This window comes from Mizuhopecten yessoensis, unplaced genomic scaffold, assembly GCF_002113885.1.
Source record: "Mizuhopecten yessoensis strain PY_sf001 unplaced genomic scaffold, ASM211388v2 scaffold716359, whole genome shotgun sequence".
In the NCBI taxonomy this organism is placed as follows: Eukaryota; Metazoa; Mollusca; class Bivalvia; order Pectinida; family Pectinidae; genus Mizuhopecten; species Mizuhopecten yessoensis.
Window position 1 is genome coordinate 1,360,807 of NW_018480077.1, and position 21,129 is coordinate 1,381,935.

At 37.1% G+C, this 21,129-nt stretch overlaps 1 protein-coding gene across 2 annotated transcripts in view; it reads right to left on the minus strand.

The window, feature by feature from the left end:
* Nucleotides 1-1,051: 1,051 nt before the first annotated feature.
* Nucleotides 1,052-21,129, minus strand: part of LOC110443769 (actin, muscle-like) — a 23,528-nt gene continuing 3,450 nt past the window's right edge. Inside the window, exons 1-2 of one of the 2 annotated variants that reach the window (XM_021488171.1) lie at nucleotides 4,583-4,849; nucleotides 1,052-2,325 (exon numbers count right to left, since the gene is read on the minus strand). In XM_021488171.1, coding sequence (XP_021343846.1) covers nucleotides 1,204-2,310 — 1,107 coding nt within the window. In that variant the 5' untranslated portion in view covers nucleotides 2,311-2,325; nucleotides 4,583-4,849 and the 3' untranslated portion in view covers nucleotides 1,052-1,203. Of the gene's footprint in view, nucleotides 2,326-4,582; nucleotides 4,850-21,129 lie in introns of those variants that run through there. The other variant, XM_021488172.1, reaches the window with a different exon arrangement.

The window sequence follows — 21,129 nt, forward strand, 5'->3', positions numbered from 1 at the left end:
AGGAAAGTGTAAGCACACCATGCTACAGTATGAACAGCTACTAAATTTTGCAGTAGAAAGCTGAACTAACATACGAAGTACACAATATGCATGTATGTTACAGGACAAAGATTCTTGTCTCAAAAAATACTAAAAAAAATCATAATAGCATTGTGTTAACAAATCTGTAATTCAAACACAAAAGGGATGAAACAAGGACAAACTGCTACTGCAAGTCAAAAGCAAATAGCACTGCATCATATTCAATCCCAAATATGCAGGATTTAATTACATCTGAAAATGTTTTTTGAAATGATTTTTTTTAACTGACAAGGAAAATATGTACTCGGAGATTATTGAAAAGGTACCAGTAGAATGAGACCATGTGTTCCTAAAGGGTAAGCCTCTGCTTCATTGGAGGAAATGTTACATTGCAGCCCTGGTATACGTAACCCCTGGAGTATCAAGGATGGTGGTCCACGTGTTTTTGTCAAGTTTCAATGCTTTCAATTTTGTTTTGAATTTCAAGACTTCATATTTGTGTTTGTTGACGCTGTGGTATGTTTTTTTTATTTAATATATTTTACCAATGATCTTCAAGGGATTCTTCGACGACTAGCAAGTCCGTCATGATGGCCAAAGAAAAACGAGATCAAGAATTCATAACAAGCCAGTCTAAAAGATTACCTCGTGAACTGATCTCGGCTACACTGCATCATTGCTCTTACCGTAATTCAACATTATTTTACTGATTACCAACACCGACTCAAATTTATATCACAAGAGACACATATCGAGCAGATTTTATAAACCAAATTGTCGTGTCATGCAAAATAATGTTATCTACGGGCTGAATGAAATAAACATAGAGTAAATTATTATCGGTCATGTTACAATGCCATATAGCTCATTGATTGAAATAGATTAAATCAATTCCGTCTTTGCGTATTGCGGAATTATCTTCTCTTGAGAGCAGGTATTGATTGTTTACGTCATTGGTTTGTGTGAGAAAATTACGTCGTTTTCTCAAAAATTGATGACGTTACTCTCACAAACAAATGACGTAACAATCAATACCTGCTCATAGGAGGAGATAACTCTGCAATACGCAAAGACGGAATAGGTTTGGATTCTCTAATATACTCCCAAAATAAAAAATAAAAGACCGTTACAAATCGAAAAATATGTTTTCCCCATAAATCAATATATTTTGCAAACGCCACATTAGAAATATTTCTGAGTGCATAAAGCAGGTCCCACTTCGTCATATTCTTCTATTTTAACACAAATCTTTTCAAATGTTGATAAATTTCCAGCCATTGCGCCTCCAGTCCATGCCAAATAATCCCGGTTCTTGTCGGCTATCACGTTCACTTCGGCCGTCACATTGAGACCACATTTTAGTTCTTTAGTGAGACGTTCAGCAATTCCAGGAAACATGGTTGTTCCTCCAGATAACACAATGTTATTGTACATGTCTTTGTGCAAACTAGCGTCTGCTTTTTGGATGGTTATATTGATAAGCTCGTGAATCCCAGGGAACTCAATTCCATCTGTTTTTGGATTAAAGAGAATTTCTGGGCAATGGAAGCGTTCGTTACCGATATTTATTTTTGAACCATCAGGTAGTTGATATATCGTTTCTGTACCAGAGGAGGATAGATCACTCTCAAAGTCGGAAGACACACAACACATCGTCCTTTTGATGTCTCGTACAACATCGTATTCCGTTCCTTTGGTAAAACTACAACCCTTCTCCCGTAGCTTTCTTGTGAGATATGATGTCAAGTCTTGCCCGGCATAATCCACACGATCACATCGAAGAGACGCACAACGTCCCTTGTAAATACGCATAGCGTGTGTTGTAATCTCCCCAGAGTCCAACACGAGGCCAGTATCCTGCCCAATCGAGAGTAGGGAAAGTTCGCCGGTGACCGCTATATAAAGTGCGGGGGTGTTAAACGTCTCGAACATGATCTCTGTCATCTTCTCCGTAACACCTCTGGGGTTGTGTGGGGGCCTTGTCAACAAAACTGGATGCTCATCCGGAGGTGCTCGGAGTTGATCATGAAATATATACTGCCATAGTTTTTCCATCCCATCCCAGTTGTTGATGACGCCGAATTCTATTGGGTTCCGCAAAGCCAGCATCTCTCTGATATCTCGGACTTCACCTCCAATGAAGCAGTCCTTTTTCGACGTCCCTTTCAACTCATCACGAGGATGACCGACAATGGATGGTATGAACACACGAGGGGTATTTTCGTTAGCAAATCCGGCCTTACATGAATGCGATCCATTATCTACTACAAGTGCGATTGGCTTTGCCATGATCACGCCCAGTTCCTGAAACAAAGTAAAGTACAAGTATACTTGACATGCCAAGCATTACGGAACTTTGGGGTTAGAATTATAACAATAGTTGTATTGATAGAATGCCAACTCTAATGCAAACAATACTGAACAAGTTATGTTAAACCCGTTATTTTGTCAGAACATTTGCTCTTGCATTAACATTTAGATTGTATTGTTCCACTAATCTTCTCCAAAACAAAGGAAAGTATATATTGTCTTAAAACTTGGTCTGCAATTTTAAATTTATAAAACACTTCACTAAATGAAATTCTTATAATTAAGGCTTTTTATGCACCTTCCTTCTGTTTCAACAGTAGTTAAGACCAATTTTAATTTGTCCCTGGCACCATCGATGAGTTATAGAAGAACGAAAGAGCTGTATGATGCAGTGTAATTCATTTTTAGCATATTTTATCTTTTTCCAACTATCTTAGCTCTCTCAATTTAAGGCAGATGTTTATTTTGAGCTGTCTTAAAATTATTTTTCCCACTCTTAGGCTAGATAACCTATTACGTTTTGTATTACCCTTTTACACTTGATAGATACCGATATTTAGTGTGTACTGTTGTTACTTTTAACTATTAGCCATACGTTGTGTTGTTTCAACATACATTCAGTCAATTCACAGATCGGGACACACAATCTGACAAAACATTCACGGACTTATTAATAAGATCAGTCAGGACATCGATTTTAGAGCCCAGCCACAGACATGTATTACTGTAGGCAACTAACCACCCAGCCTGGAAGTGGGAAACAAAACAGTCATCCACAGACTTGTTAGGAAAACTGTAGGGAAAACCTTTGACGCAGTAGAAATACAGCAAGAGTTAGTAAGTCACACGGTGGCCAATAGGATTTCTTTGTTCTAAAGGTATTTACATGGAGACCATTGAAAAAGTAATAGGAGAAGTAGTCCAGGTGTTCCGGAAGGGTGGGCGTCTTCTACTTCATAAACGAGAACCCCATGTATGAAGTAACAATACATTATCATTTTGTGAGGTTATATCTCTTAAATAATTGTAAAATTTCAAAGGAATGCATTGTTCAACATCGATATCCAACGGAATCCTATAGTTACACTCGTTTCAAAATGAAACGATCACAACGTCCTCAAAGGGTAATGAACTTTAACAAGTGGTTAGTGAAAATTAAAATTGTTGCCGATACGATAAATAAATAGTTCATTTTCTGGGTATTTCATGTAGACATTGTCCGAGACTGCATGTGCTCGTCTTTTAGATGGTCTCTTTGGCTAATAACCCCGATCGATATTGTGTTAATTTGCAAATGTTCTAGCTATATATGTTTGATCTGTTTTATAATTAAAGGCTGGTCTTGGAATGTTATTGAGGTTTACTGGTTTTCAAGTGTACAGCGAGTGCAACAAGCATCATTTTTAATTTAGATCGTGCAGTCGGCAATCAACAATTCCGTGTCGGTTTCATGTATATCTGATAGGGATCCGTGTATTGCATCGGTAGTTCTTAATTGTAAAGAAATAGGCAACACACTCCCCAACATTTTCAACTACTCTCTCTCTCAAACAAACAAGCCAAGCAAATTACATATAAACGAAAATCACCCAACGATAACGTTTAAACTATTAATTATACAAGGGCTATCATGCATGCACAATGAACAGACAAAAAGGAATTCTAACAGTAATTGATAACAAATAAATATATATAGGCCTAGTTTGAAACTAGCCCGATTTTCCTCTGGCTCTGACACCAAACTTGTCAAGATGCCATCTATCTGTCAAAATTTAAGTCTGGTGTCAGGCCCAGAGGAAACTCGGTCTAGTTTCAATAAGGTGTGTTAGTGCAAATTAAATATATCAATGCCACGGTTGCTAACCCGAGATCTTTCTGTACCATATAATTCTGCATTTAAAATTGGTTGACTCCCGACAATAACAACCACGGTAATAACATATATAACTATTATTACATACTTGAAATGATCTCTGTGTAATTTAAAGATTTGGAACGAAATCTTCATATCATTCCGGCCATCATATCCTTATAGCTATTTATTAGGACTGTTATCAGACACAACAGAAATGCAAAGAGAGCACTACAACGATATAAACTAAGACTTATATACTATTACATATCAAACGTCCGACCCTTATGTGTATTTATCTAAATAGTGACTATAAGTTATTATTAGCACAAGCTAGGTCACAGCTATTAATAGCACAGAGACGTATGACACCAGAATCTGTCTCTGATAGCACTTTACCTGCCGTTAGTAAAGTTCAATGTCACAACCGAGTGTCAAGCCGGTATCACGTTATTGTGACAGCCCTCCAAAAAGTATATGGAACATTAACAGGTGTCGTCTATATACATTAATTGTAGACATCCAAAATAAATAATACAGATATAAAAGTAAAAACGGAGCGCGTACCTGTAAGACGGAAATTACGGTTCAATTAACTATTCTAAATTGCAACCGCCTTATAAGTCATATTTAAAATCCCAATTTAACATATGTAATTTGGACATATTGTACGTGTATTTTAGTTAACAAAAAAGAAGTTTATTGGTTTGTAGAAAGGCCTTGACTTTAGATATAGTTCAATAGCTTTATAACATGTTAAGTTCTTTTCCGGTCCATTGAAATGTTACGTAATGCCATATTGTCTTAAGCTTACTTTATTTATATACCAAGACTATGCGGAGCTTCATTTCTACGCTCTTAAAACCATGATAGTTGTGTCTTTGAAAAGCAATAAAATATTCCGATAATATACTTTACCGGTATATATATGAAACTTATAATAAAATGCTCTTTTGCAACAATGAATCAAGGTGGTTTGTTGCAAAAGTCTAAAATAAATATATGCTATATTGATGCTTAGGTGTTGTGACAATATCAAAAAACGTGTATGTGTATTTTAGACATTAGCAACGAATCCCTGTGATAGACTTGTAATAAACATAATAATACTTTTCATTTCCGGTGCTTATTACATGTCAATTTTATCAATTTATTACACCACATAATGTTATGAAATATCATGTTTAACATGCATACACAACTTCACAAGTTCGTGAAAAAATGAACTATGCTTGTTGTATGAGGAAAATGAACAATGTTGTTTGTTTGGGAAAATATTTACTTTTTTGTTTGTATGGAAAATATAAACTTTTTTGTTTGTATGGAAAATATGGACAATGCTTGTTGTATGAGGAGAATGAACTATGTTGTTTGAATGGGAAATATGAACTATGTTGTTTGTATGGGAAATATGAACTATGTTGTTTGTATGGGAAAATATTTACTTTTTTGTTTGTATGGAAAGTATGAACTATGTTGTTTGAATGGGAAATATGAACTATGTTGTTTGTATGGGAAATATGAACTATGTTATTTTTATGGGAAAATGAATTACATGTATGTTGTTTGTATGGTAAAAAGGGAATTTTGTTGTTTGTTTGGTAAATATCAACAATGCTGTTTGTATTGGTAAACGACTCCTGTATCACATGTGACTCTCGTAAGGATGGTTCGGTATCAATGTCTGCTGGTCAGATTGATGGTTCTACGCAGGTAAGAAGCTTGCATGTACTTGTCTTAGACGTCACAATTGAAACAATTGAAACTTAAATCAATCACATGGCTGATAGGTCATATTGCATGGGTTAATACGCAAAAAAACCATATGACATGGATATATATTCACTGGATAACACAGTACATTATGTGATGAAATACAATGCATAACGTATGCCTGTTACGTTCATCTTTCAAGATACTCGGGTTTAGACTCTGCTGGCAATTTTTTTAGTCACCGAGGTTTGCCGTAACCTTGGTCGCCACAATTATCTCATGAGTAGTGAAATGCCTAGGGTTCATAATATACACACTTTTCTAATGATTTAATTCGAAATTAAGTAGTCCTCCTCTAAATTTTGAAACCAATAGATTAAGGGGTTAAACCGACATGTCCCACTGTTTCTACTGTAGTTTAGACAATTTCGATTTCCAACTTTTTGGCCCCTAGCTATGCTTCCTAGATGGACGAAACAGCTGTATATTGCAGTGCGATTTATTTTTTGACCTATTATATCTATTACCAAATTATATAGGTACAGTCACCTGCGTGTGTGTTATTTGTATCCTTCTACTAAGCATAGTGATTCCGTTCCTTTTGTTTCGATTGTATTGTAAGTTTGCATTACGGTAGACAATCAAATGTAATCATTTCTCGATGAAAATATAGCTCTCCGTGATTTCTTACGGATCTTTAAGTCGTTGACGCTGTGGAATACATATTGTCTGTCTTTTAATTTATTTACAGTTAATGACAAAAACCTGAATCTGAAACAATACATAAACCATTTTTTGCATTACTGTGTTTGTAATCAAATATGGATTTTTGAAGACAAACATATATGAACTATACTTGACAATATCTATAGTAATATTTATAGATACTTGTGTTGAACGACACATGTTGAAATATTGAAAGGCTAGACCAAATGACTGAATGAGACAATCGTCACCGAAAATCTCGAAAACACTATGCCCGAAGGTTTATTATAGCGAGACCGCACGGTGTCGTGAATTAGTATTTATGGTGCTCGATTCTAACTACCAGTCACACAGCAAGCTATACTCAGTAGTACAATAGGCAAATGACAACTAGTAAAACCAGTGTGATATGAAATAGACCACAGGGGCTCGTAACACATATGTGAAATACACGTATGCTATACTGATATGTACGTGTATTTCACACCGTGGAGAGTGAACACTAACCAGCAATCAGCTCAGATCTCCTTTTGTTTGCTTGTATTAAAAATTTGCTCAGATTTCTAATGTCAGATACATTCTCACAAGTAAGCAGTTGAATTAATTTATACATGCTTGTATGTCTTACATAATATTTCTTAATTAGTTTCAACCTTATATCAATGTAGCAAGGACATTTTAAAATAAAATGGAACTCATCCTCGACATCATTCAGGTCACATGCTGTACACAATCTGTTTTGTCTTTCAGTTCTATTATATCTGCCACACTCAATATTTAACTTATGTGCAGACATTCGAATTATACATATTTGTTTTAAATAATTTATATTTACAGGTTTTGATAAATAGTACTGGTGACCAAAATCACACACATATTGATACAATGCTCCTTTAGGAGAAGATTGATTTTTTTCAAAACATTCTTGTCTGAATATGTCACAAAGACGTTCTTTTATTATATGAAAAGTGCTATTATTTAAACTGGAGGATTCCCACACATTTCCAAGACCAATTCTGTATAATTCTTGTTTTACACTCATTAACCAAATGTCATTATTACAAAGCATATCATCATAGCATGACCTTAGAATACAATTTCCTACATTTCTCAGTTTTATCCAATATTTGAATATTCGTAATTTTCTAACTATTTTCATGGGATATCTTCCAAGTTCATAATACACCATAACATTACTAGTTTTTTTTATGTAATCCTAATATTTGTTTGCAGAATCTCACATGCAATTTTTCGATGTCTGGTGCGGCATGGAAGCCCCATACTTCTGCTCCGTAACTTAAAACACTATTTACATAAGTATCAAAAACAGACAATTGAGTTTCTATATTAAAATATTTTTTCTTACAGACATTTAATAATGCAAACAAAGCTTTTCTCCCCTGGTCAGCAACTTGCTTTTGAGTATGTCTAAATTTTCCGTTAAAATTCAATAGTACACCAAGGTAATTGAATTGATCGACAACATCCAATTTATTTCCTTCGTAAAACCATATTTCATTTCCCCTTAATATCCCTCCATTTCTAAACACGACAATTTTTGTTTTCCCAGTATTTACGGTCAAATCCCATTTTTTGGTATAATTTGCAAGAGAGTCTAACATTGTTTGCAAACCCTCTGGTGTTTCAGATATAATCACCATATCATCTGCATACATAAGTAAAAACATATTGATATCCTGTATTTCAATAGATGGACAATTATCTGATAAAAACTGCATTTCACAATCATTTACATATATAGCAAACAAAAGGGGTGATAATATTTCCCCCTGAAATAATCCGTTTTCAATATCAAAAAATTCNGGGGAGAAAGCCACAGTGAAGCCTCGAAGCACCTCATCCATCTTTGAACGGGCGTCAACATGGGAGATGAAGGTTGACCTTGACAGGAAGCTTGTGTTTCCAGGAATAGTGGAAACAACACTGAGGCCTGACATGGTAATCTGGACAGAGCAATCCAGACACCTCATCGCCATAGAGCTCACCGTACCATGGGAGGAAGGCTGCGAGGAAGCTCACGAGAGGAAGAAAGCCAAGTATGATGAGCTGATGGAAAAGTGCAGGAGCAGAGGATGGACAGTATGGCTCTTTCCAGTGGAGGTTGGCTGTAGAGGTTTCCCCGCACAGTCAGTGTGGAGGACACTACGGTCAATAGGACTCACTGGGAGGGCAAGAGCTACCGCCATCAGACGATTGGGAGAAGCTGCAGAGAGAGCATCGTGCTGGCTATGGCACAAACGAGATGAGCCGATGTGGAAGCCGACATAGACGAGTAGTGGTTTGGCCACCACTACTGACCCACCAGCCGGAGGATGTAGTGATTAAGGGTCGAAGCATCTGAAGAGGGCTGGCCATCACCTGGTGACGTCAAATGAGGCTTCGCGACTAGAATGACAGCAGTGACGGACTACAAGTCAAGGATGTCACAAGATGCAGAATCACCATCATCTGTAAGCAATCATCACCATATCATCTGCATACATAAGTAAACACATTTTGATATCCTGTATTTCATTAATGGACAATTATCTGATAAAAACTGCATTTCACAATCATTTACATATATAGCAAACAAAAGGGGTGATAATATTTTCCCCTGAAATAATCCGTTTTCAATATCAAAAAATTCGGAGACAGTGCCATTATATTTAACACAACATTTCACACTTTTATATAATGATCTGATCACTTTAAGAAGTTTACCTTCTACACCTATTTTGATCATTTTATACCATAAATTATGTCTATTAATAAAATCAAACGCTTTTGTATAATCTATAAAACAACAATAGAGACGTTTTTTTTAAAAAATTACGATTAATTAAAGATTGTAAAGCGAAAATGGCGTCTACAGTAGAAGCGTTTTTTCTAAATCCAAACTGGGCGTCTGTTACTTTATTATATTTCATTTCAAACGATACAAGTCTTTCATTTATGATAGCAGTAAAAAGTTTACCAGCACAACTTAACAAGGTGATACCTCTATAGTTGTCCGTGTTATTACTGTCACCTTTTTTAAAAACAGGAACTATATTACCAAGTGACCACGATGATGGGAAACAACCAGACTTGAATATATTATTGAATAATAACAATAAACATGGCATTAAAATATCTTTGCAATTGATAAAATATTCATTAAAAATTCCTTCTTGTCCACAAGCTTTGTTAGCTTTAAGTTTTTTAAAAGCAGCCAGAATCTCCATCTCAGTTATTTCTATATCTAGTTCATGAGGAAGTAGATCCTCCGACTTCACGTCATAATCATTAAGATAGTCGGATATGTCCCTGTCTATCGAATGCTCACCTGATCCCAATGAATAAAAGTGATGGTAAAAATCTTCTTAAATCCACATTTAAATTTTGTTTACGTTTCTTAAACGTTTTGTAAAAAGTTCGCGGGTTGTATTTTCTTAAATAATTTTACATGTCTCCTTGCTGACATTTATACTCTCTTTTTAACTTATATTCAATTTTCTTATATATTTTTTTTATTTACTAGTAATCCTCTGTTCACGTTAGATTTACAAACATTAAAAGTATACAGTGCATATTTATAATCTCTATATCGTTGTTTACAGGAATCCATAAACCATGGCTAATCTCCCTTGATAACCTTAGTCTGCTTACCTGTGCCTTTATGTATGGTTGTTTGGGTACAATAAGGAACAATTAACTTATTTAAAATACTTGTAAAATTGTTAGCACATGCATCAATTCCTTCTTGGTCCCATTCAGTAGTATCACATGACTGTATTAGCCTATCAATGTTTTCTAGCAATAACTCACAAATTCTACTATTATTTTCTTCATTCCATCTTATACTTGTTTGTCTCTTGTCATTTGAATTGTTACTTAGTTTTTCATTTTCAACTCCTTTACAATTATTACACAATGAAAAAGTAACCGGTGCGTGATCAGAAAAGGGACTAAACTCACCTGTCTTTAATGTTTTGATAAAATCAACCTTATCGTCTTGAACTAAAACGTAATCAATAAGACTAGTTCCATTTCTATTATAGAATGTTATATCTCCCTTAGGATCACCAGGATGTCTACCATTAACAATTTTAAGACCGGTTGATTTACAAACATCTAATAATTGTCTACCAAACTGATTTACATGTTTATCTACGTTAAAACGTTTGGGCATCTTCACGTCTGGTATATAATTAAAAATATTTGATAACATATCAGCAGAAAATTCTCCTATTCGATCAAATCTAATAAAATCATCAGCCTCACCAGTTCTACTATTAAAACGATATCACCATGTGTATGGTATTTAGATACACATTCTTCTAGAAATATAAATGGATCTTTATCATTTTTTTCATAAAAAGTGCTGTTTATCGGTGGGAAGTAACATGCAAATATATAAGTATTATGTTTAGTCTCAATTTCGCCAATGCATTTCAACTTCAAAATCACAATGCAATCTAAAATATTTTCAACAAATGTACAAATTTCACTCAATCTATCTTTAACATAAATTATAATCCCACCCCCTTTGGCATTGATACGAGGAAATTAATATATACAATAACCAGGCAGTGATATATCATCGTCTGATTTAACCCAGCACTCATATAGACAAATTATATCATAGATATTTACACTTTCAACAAATTTCGGATCTTCAAGTTTGTCACATACTGACGTACAAATGTTCCATGACATAATTGTCACACTCTCCTGTCTGTTCAGTGTACATTGACCGCTCTCACCCGGTTTACCTTTACTGAAAGGAGGTTTTCCAGAAGAAACCTCAACAGGCTGTGGTTCCTTGACCGACAACTGCCCATCACAGACGGAAGTAATACAGGGTGCGCTTCCGCTGCTAACTGACTGGGTGAATGGCACTTCTGTGGTGCTAGCTAGTTGCCGAGTGACAACATTGTCGGGCCTCCGTTCCTCGACTGACAGCTGACTCCTTTGCCAGGAGTCCTAGGAGGCACACTTAACCATTTCTCAAACTGGCCACTGACCATCCCCCGTGGAACCATATTGATGCGACTCCGTTCCTCGACCGACAGCTGACCACCACTGCCAGGAGTACTAGGAGACACACTTAGCCATTGATCTAACTTGCCACTGACCATCCTCAGTGGAACCATATTGACAGGCCTTCGTTCCTCGACTGACAGCTGACCACCACTGCCAGGAGTACTAGGAGGCACACATGAATAGACATTGTTCCTTCCTTCTGTCACAACACAATTGTTAGGGAGTGAATACTAACAACCTTGCTGTTCTCTCCAACAGACGGCACCACCTACCGACCCCCGTTCCCCAACTGGATGACCAGGAGTACTAGGATAGGCTCTGGATACATGGTTACCGTATGAATCACCTCGACGTTGCCTGGTTGCTGATGGAATAGATCGTTAACGTTTATTAAAAATATATGAAATAAATAAAAACTGTATACGATACATATGTCACTACAAACAGACCTAAAATACATGTTGTCATAATTGTGCAATATCCAATATTGAGTAGCGAGTACATAGATATTGTAGTAGGTGTAAAATCCACCACCAATCGGGAACCGTCGACACTTTTCGTAAACGAGAAATTTCTAAAAAAAAAAGTATAGAATGGTAAGGTTTTCGATTGAAAATCTCTTTTGATATTTAACCCAGATATCTGTAACGAGTGCACTCATTGTCTGACCCGTGTGGAAATAATCTTATAATAAATTGTTTTGATTGTCGGCACCATTGCAGACCAGGAAGTAATGATCTCCACAATGACATTTGACCTAGCTCATAGTTAACCAGGTAAATAGGTAAACAAGCCGGCAAGCGACTAGACGGGTGACACTATCTGTAGACGAATCATGACAAAATATGTTACATACAACGGTGATGAGAACCAAAACTGTGAGTATTCCTTGATTACATTTTGTTTTTTTGTTAATTATTTTGTAAGGTTACACACAGGAACTTGCTTGCAAATTTAAAGGACCTGCGAATTTGTTATTCTACAGCTATACTCTGACCTGCACTGATACGTGCAGTGTAACGTTTTGTTGTACGGAAAACCAATTATTTATTTGCCCAAGTTTATCATGTTTCACAAGAGCTAAGGCCGAAGTAAAGTCATGATTAATGGAAGGGAAATAAAAGGATTTTGTTGCGTACATGATGATCAGGTTTATGCACGATGTAGTCGTCTGCCTCAGCCAGTCGGAACTCGACTGTGCGGGTACTGAAACATTTTTTCGAGAGGTTCTGAATAAGGCCGGCGAAACTCATGCACTATGTTTTATTTTCCTGTCATGTGATCAATGATATCCAAGCAGACATATAACTCACCGTTTATGCGATCATATAGATGAGATATATTAATAATAGGTTTTAGGGGTTTGGATCAATTCTCTGTAAAAAGTTTGATATAGTTTGTGAAATGTATATGTGAATAAATAACATTGAACTGATTGATTTCTGCTCATTTCAGAATGATCATCATGCCATGACACAGTAAAATGGAAACAGTACTTCCTATATCTAACAGATGTTGCTGAGCTAAAACAATTACACAATGGCTGAATCAGGACAGGTCGTCGTTCGTCCTGAAGGGCAGGATACTTGTGTTCATCATAAAGGTAGAACATTGAAACTGTTCTGTGAGAAGTGTCAGGATGTGGCGTGTACGAAATGTGTCACCACTGTTCATAAGGGTCACACTATGTCTCACCTTAGTAATATATCGGCCGGAATAGCACAATACATACGAGGGTTTGTAGAAGATACTGAAGTAAACAAGCTTCCTCAAAGTCAGAAAAACATACAAAGCACCATTGATGAACTGGAGACAAACTCCGAGTATTTCGACAATCTTGCAGTTGAAGCAACTAGTCAAGCTGAAATATTGAAACAAGAGATTGACATTATGACAGCCGAAACTCTGTCGCTCTACCAGCAACGTAAGGAGGATAACACCCGCCTGTTGTCAAACTACAAACGTAAACTTGAAGAGGGACACACCAAACTACGTAAACAGTTACGAGAATGTAAACGACTTCTTCAGACTGCATCAGCTGTAACTCTATTTGATGCTAGAGATGAAGTTAAGAGGTTTGGCGTGCAATCGTCAGACAAACCGATACTACGTTCTGCAAGCTTCAACCCAACTAAATCCTACCGAGGATTCCTGGAGAAGGCGTTTGGTACACGAACAACATCAAGTGAGTCAACAAGTCAGGTGTCTCCTGACTCAGGTCAGATACATTCGTTTTCTAGCGAGGTACAATTAGAGATGAAACATAATCCTCCGTCCTCAAAGTACAGACTGCTGCCGGAAGTCAGGGTTTTAGGGAGAATGCATACTCGATTGGTGGCTAATGCTCTGTGTTGCAACCAATCTCGGGAGACACACCTGTGTTATCCTTTTACCATGTATTCCGAAATACACATGTTCAAAACGGAATTGAAGGGACACAATAACATACGAATTGATACAAAAATCGTAGATATAAGTATCGCACGAGAAACAAACCATATTTGGGCTGCATGTAATAATGATAAAAGTATCATCGAGTTAATTTCCGGTTCACCCATCATCAGGTTCCGTATAGACGACACTCCTAAATGCCTCTGTGTTACCATGGACAACCATGTCCTCGTCGGAACGAAAGGCTGTATTACAAAGTTCTCTATGAACGGGAAGGTAGTCTTAACCACAGACAAGGCCAAGTCGGAGAAGTGCGTGGTTTCTGACACGAAACGAATCCGTGAGTGTCCTGTGACACGCAATGTTGCAGTTGTAGACTTAATGGATACTGGAGTCCGAGTTAAACAAGTGCTGGTGTTGAACAAAGACCTATATCTCGTATTCCGTTACTCCGGGGCCATCTCGAAAGGACTACACCTCAATATAAAAGCATTTTCCCCATGTAGCGTGGCCTTTGACAGCGTAGGGAATATTGTCATTGCTGATGCTATGAATTGTCACATCCTTCTACTTGATGGCAACTGCAAGTTCATTAAGACCATTTATGAAAGCATATGTACACCTACCGCTATCGATATTGACAACGACAATATCTTATGGGTGGCTTATAGCGCAACTGCGAAAATCGAACGTCTACAATACTATAAGTAAAAAAACAACAACATATAAATCAACGATACTGCAAAGAATTTGTTAATCCTAAAACATTCTGTGAAATGATGAATTTTCACCACGAAAAGCGGCGGCATGAACTGACCAAAGACAAATATAGTTTGGTTTAGTTTGGTTTAGTATTGTTTAACGTCCTATCAACAGCTATGGTCATTCAAGGACGGCCTCCCATGTGTGCAAGATACATGCGTGTAGTGTATCCGTGTGTGTTTTGGGAGGCTGCGATATGTTCGCGTTTGTCTCCTTGTGATAGCGCGGAACTGATGCCGACTGTATAGTGCTACCTCACTGAAACATACTGTCGAAGACACCCAGCAGGACACCCCACCCGGTCACATTATACTGACAACGGGCGAACCAGTTGTCCCACTCCTAAATTGCTGGGCGTTAAGCAGGAAAAGAAACGTCTCGGCCAGCGGACAGAACCAAAAGCCTTCCTCACAGTGGCGAACGCTCAGCTAAAGGCCAAAAGTGAGGCACTGTCAAGGGAGACATTAGAAAGAAGAAAGTTGTTTAGAAAGAACAGAAAAGATAAGATCCCAAATTTAGTCGACTCTTACGATCCTACAATGGGGGCAGCAGGTACAATTCTTACGCCCTACCGTTCAGTTTCTGTATTGATGACCTGCTTACTGTGGTTTAGATCGTTGTTGGCCTCATTGGCTCATCCGATATCAGTTTATGAGTTCATCGCACCTCCTTATTATTTTTGTGTCTCCTCAGTTCCTGTTATTGTCTTTACTCAAAGTTATTTTTCAATTCCGATTTGTCTTTGTTTGTTTATATTGTGTCGTATAAACATATATTCCTGGATTAGATGGAAAACATAACACATGGCGTCACAGCTAGCAGTATCAAATATTTGTTGAACATTTTTTGCTGGTGAGATATTAAGCTTTATCAGGTATACATGTCCATGATTTGGGTTGTTTTACATACGCACTACCGCTAGCTTTTTATAGGTCATTGATTTTGGTATTTCCCAAAAATATTGAAATACATTTCCCTTAATTAGAGTATTCAAATAAAAGAGTTTATTTTCTTCATAAATTACCATCAGACCACTTTATTACCCTATCACTGTGTAGTAATCGTCGAGACTCCAAGAGTTACGCTCACTTGCGTTCTCGCCATCTCTGGAATATGTCATGGCAACACCAGCCTTCAAAGCCGCTAAATTTTAACGTTACGCTTTTGATCCTTTTGATGTACATAAAAATATCAAACGTGTCTCCTCGTATCTGCATACTGAGTCTATGATTTTGTCAAGACGTATTCAAGGTGTGCAAGTAAGTGCATTTTTTATCGCGAAAATCCATGCGAAAAAATCCATGCGAAAATTAGACCTACTCGAATATCCCCACCATAGTGTTGTCCTAGTCCACTAAATGGTTGTTTTGTGACACGATTTGTAACAGGCCTAAGTTATCTTCCCTGTCAACTACCTTTCATGGTTTGCTTTCCACTGATCTAGAGGTGTCCCAGTTTAGCACTTGACTATATTCTGTGACATGGTCTGTTATAGCCGACTCATCTTGTGATTGGGACTAGAAGTGCTTCCTGCCATACGTATTGCACGAACAGTAGCTACTAGGCATTCAAAACATTACCAAATCGTTATCTCGTATAATGTTTTGTGGCTTTCATTGGATGTCGACATAACAAGATTTTGCGGAATGAATATTATTAGTTATACAACATGTACATTTTACCGTTAGTGCGTGATATGTACATATGCTACATATAAAGTCACCAAGCAAGCAGTGATTTATGAGACTGTACATCTTGCGTAATGACATGCATGGCGTCATTACATGTGTAACGTCGTAAACATAATCTACATCGAATTCAAAGAACAAGTACGAACTAAAACTTAATTTTCAAAATCAACAAAAAGTTTATAAAATATTCAAACTGCATTCGATACAGAATCATATAAGCATATATTTTGAACAGGATAAAATAACGCACGTAAAATTATTCTTCAACTCCGAGGACTTCGTAGCGGTCAGGTTGCTTATGTTGAGGCTTACATGTTTCAACACGGTTTAAGCATGGCAAGAAAGATAACTCCTGTGTTCAAAATAGCCCCAAACGATCGGTTTTGATACTACTGTCTACACAGCGAATTTTCCAACGCTGAAAGAAATAATGTCATTCTGATAACATTTTACTGTTGCTATGACTTTTTTAAACGTTATGATATGTCGACTAATTTCAAGGAGGGATATTTGAAGTTGAATTGATGTTAGAAATATTTCATGCATGAAAATAAAATTGAATTAGAGTCGTAAAACTTCAACGTAACGTAAAAAAGTCAAACGTTGAATTAACATTAAAATTACGTAAAAAATGACGTTGTATTCATAATTACTCTTTTTATGTCATTAATGCTTAAAAAATAAGGTAAGGGTAATGTAATTTAACTATTTGAAAATTTGACTGAGTTGATACATTTCTTTATAAGTGGGGTCTGCCCGGCTGTGAATTTGAAAGTTGTTTAAAAAGGGCAAATCAGCGTCAATATCTTTAAGTCTCCCCTGATTTTGCACTGTTATTCAGATCTCGATAAATCCGGCGTGTCGGATTGTTGGTACTTTAGTCTGATCACGACTGTTGACCCTTGTCCAGTTACTGTACAAGTAGAACACTGAAGCTGGATCAGCTATGTAATCTAACGCAATCATCTCTGAATTCAGAAAACTGTCATTCACGTACAAATTGAGTTCCGCCCACTTTGTCGGCTGTTATAACCAGTTCTAGTGGAATCGTACGTAGTATAGATGGCGGGCGGGCTGGACACGCTGAGAGCACGTGATACTTGAGATTCAAGCCAAAGATATTGAGTTAAACGTGTAGCCTCATGTCATTTTTATATCATCATAAATGTTCTCATTTGTTATCTTTAATTCATAAATCTAAGTATATTAACATGAATAATGCAAACGAAAAGTAAACGACCCCACCCCCGGTCTGTAAATGTGTATGTGGTAACAAAATTGAGTGGTGATTTGGGAATTTGTACATGCTGTGCCCATGAGGTTGCAGTCAATAATCTTTTCTCGATACGCTTTGTACAGTTTACAAGCTTTACATATTTTAAACGGAAAAATAAAGTTCTTATACAAAACAATTACAGCCTGTATTCTGTGTTCTTACTATTTTCAGAGAATCTACTCCTTTCCATTTGAAATGTTTCTCAACAGTGACATGATTCGTCTGATTTTGAAGTCGTCGCTCCAAAGAAAAAAGGCATTGTGAGATTTTATTGCACATTTTCAAAGTTGAAGTTGACATTAATATATCATATACAGTTGTTTAATCTACGGAAATATATTCGAAATATTTATATTTTATGGACGTTTTTCATTTTGAAACATTAACTTATGTTCCGAACGGCCTCCCGAGAAATGACGCCGGATTGCCTGTTAATGCAACAAATACTACCAGAAAGCGCAGCCTCTAGCGGAGCGAAATGTTACTGAGGCAGGTTATCCAGCGACCCGAAAAAAACTCCACTTGTTTTGGACTTGACAGTAGGACAAGACAGTAAAGCTGGAAAAGAGTCATCACCGAAAAATGCATCATAACATCATATGTCCTGACGAATTCCTCACGTCCCACCCCTTTAACGCCTCATGACCTTTATATCAACGACACAAAATTGTATTGAAACATAATCGTATTAGGTTGCAGTTGCAAAGATAACAAAGCGGGTTTGAAAGAACATATCATTCTATCTTGATTATGTTGTCAGTACCCATAGACAGAAATGATTACAGATGGGATCTTGCAGATTTTTACAAGCAGTTGGACATGAATATTTTGTTGTTAGGCATTAAAAACGGATACATAGCCTACAGACAGTATCAATGATAGTATAAGCGATCTCATTGAGGTTTTACGCGCTTCAAAACCTCATCAGACAAATATAAGTAAACAGGCGGTATATCTTTTGAGCGATTGTCAGGAGAATATCAAGCAAGTTGTGAGAGTTTGCGCAATATCTCTTTGATTATTATTAATACACAAAATAGGTTTGAATGGATTAATAGTATAGCAAACAATATTAATAGTGTTAAATGAATTTTAATTCAAATGTTTTTCAGAAACTTCTTTTAATATTATCTTGTTTCTAAAAAGTAATAACTATTTTCAATTAGCTATACCACACAAACCGAACAGTTTATTTATTTATTTATTTTGTCGATTGACAAACTACATCCGTCAGACAACCAGAATTAACTGGAAAAAACCCATTCAATCACACTGTTTGGAAATGATATCTATATACCCTAAAAACAAAATCTTTCTTAAAAATTATCCCCCTTGTTAAAAAAGAAAAAGATAATACTAATTCAAATAATATCGACAAGACTTTAATTGAGAGTAACCAATAGCGTCTTATCAAATGTTTGGGCGGTAAAACATATACAATATTGAACACAAACTTTTGAAATGATTCGATTTTTTTAAATAGCTATACGAAGTGTAGTGCTATCAATTTAGAACAACATTGTGCGCAAATGACCATAAAACAAACACGTACCACTACATCACTGTATCCTATTGTCCATGTTGTCTATTTTAACGCCAGTACTCTAATAATGACCTGTGTTGCGAGGGCGTAAAACATTTATCCAAATAGCATACACCAAACAGCACTGCTTTAAAGCATCAAAATCAAAGATGAAATCCTACCCTATTATAAACAACTTTACCCTCGGAACAAGATTGTGCTGTAATAATGGCGAAGGTTCTGTCTGCCATGAGTGTCGACTCTAATAGGACTCCACTCACTGTTTCCAAATAAGGAAAGATTTGTTTATCGGGTTGGAAATCCTTTGGGCTTGATAACACGCCACTGATCCTCTGGGGTCTGTGTTCTTGTGTGTCTGAAACCGATAAGGATGAATGACCTTCAGCAATCCGCCAGTTTTCGTCGGAATCACATCTTAGGACACCCCTGTTGTGTCTTCACATAGGATTAACGTTACAGTGAGAACGCGAAGTGTCCCCATCTATCAGTTAGTATCAATCGTATCTGGAATTGAGTTGATCAGTAAATTAAGTGCATAAGTCACATGCCTTTTGAGCGTGATATACGTAGAAAACTGCTTGTATTAAGGTTCATTATAGATAATCACAGCGCTCTGTGTTGTATCTCAATCGAAGGAGAATTCCTTTGGAGTTAATTGCCCGTTTACCAAAGTAAAGAGTTACCTGCGAATACTATATTTATTATAATTCCCTTCTCCTGAGAATAACTTCAAAATGAAAGGCCCGCAACCTTTATTAGAATATAGATGCAATTATGTAACTTTCAGCAGAAAATAGCTGTTCAATGTGTCTATATATCAGAAAAAGGTGTTGAGACTCTCACCCTTAATAAATGTGTTTTATACATCCCAGTAGAACAGTAGAACACGTGTAGAGGTTTGACCAGTGTGACCAGTGTGAAGGGGTTGACAGTAGGACCAGTGTAAATGTTTGACAGTTGGACCAATGTAAAGGTTTGACAGTAGGACCAGTGAGGAGGTTTGACAGTAGGACCAGTGAGGAGGTTTGACAGTAGGACCAGTGAGGAGGTTTGACAGTAGGACCAGTGAGGAGGTTTGACAGTAGGACCAGTGAGGAGGTTTGACAGTAGGACCAGTGAGGAGGTTTGACAGTAGGACCAGTGAGGAGGTTTGACAGTAGGACCAGTGAGGAGGTTTGACAGTAGGACCAGTGAGGAGGTTTGACAGTAGGACCAGTGAGGAGGTTTGACAGTAGGACCAGTGAGGAGGTTTGACAGTAGAACCAGTGTAAATGTTTGACAGTAGGACCAATGTGAAGGTTTGACAGTCGTACAAGTGTAAAGGTTTGACATTAGGACAATCGAGGATATTTGACAGTAGGAACAGGGAAAAGGTTTGACAGTACGACATGTGAAAAGGTTTGACAGTAGGACCAGTGTAAAAGTTTGACGGTAGGACCAGTGGAAAGTTTGACTGTAGGACAATCGAGGATGTTTGATAGTATGACCAGTGAGGAAGTTTGATGGTAGGACCAGTATGGAGGTATTACAGCAGGACCAGTGAGGAGGTATTACAGTAGGACCAGTGAGGAGGTATTACAGTAAGACCAGTGTGGAGGTATTACAGTAGGACCAGTGTGGAAGTATTACAGTAGGACCAGTGAGGAGGTATTACAGTAGGACCAGTGTGGAGGTATTCCAGTAGGACCAGTGTGGAGGTGTTACAGTAGGACCAGTGAGGAGGTATTACAGTAGGACCAATGAGGAGGTATTACAGTAGGACCAGTGTGGAGGTATTACAGTAGGACCAGTGTGGAGGTATTACAGTAGGACCAGTGTGGAGGTGTTACAGTAGGAC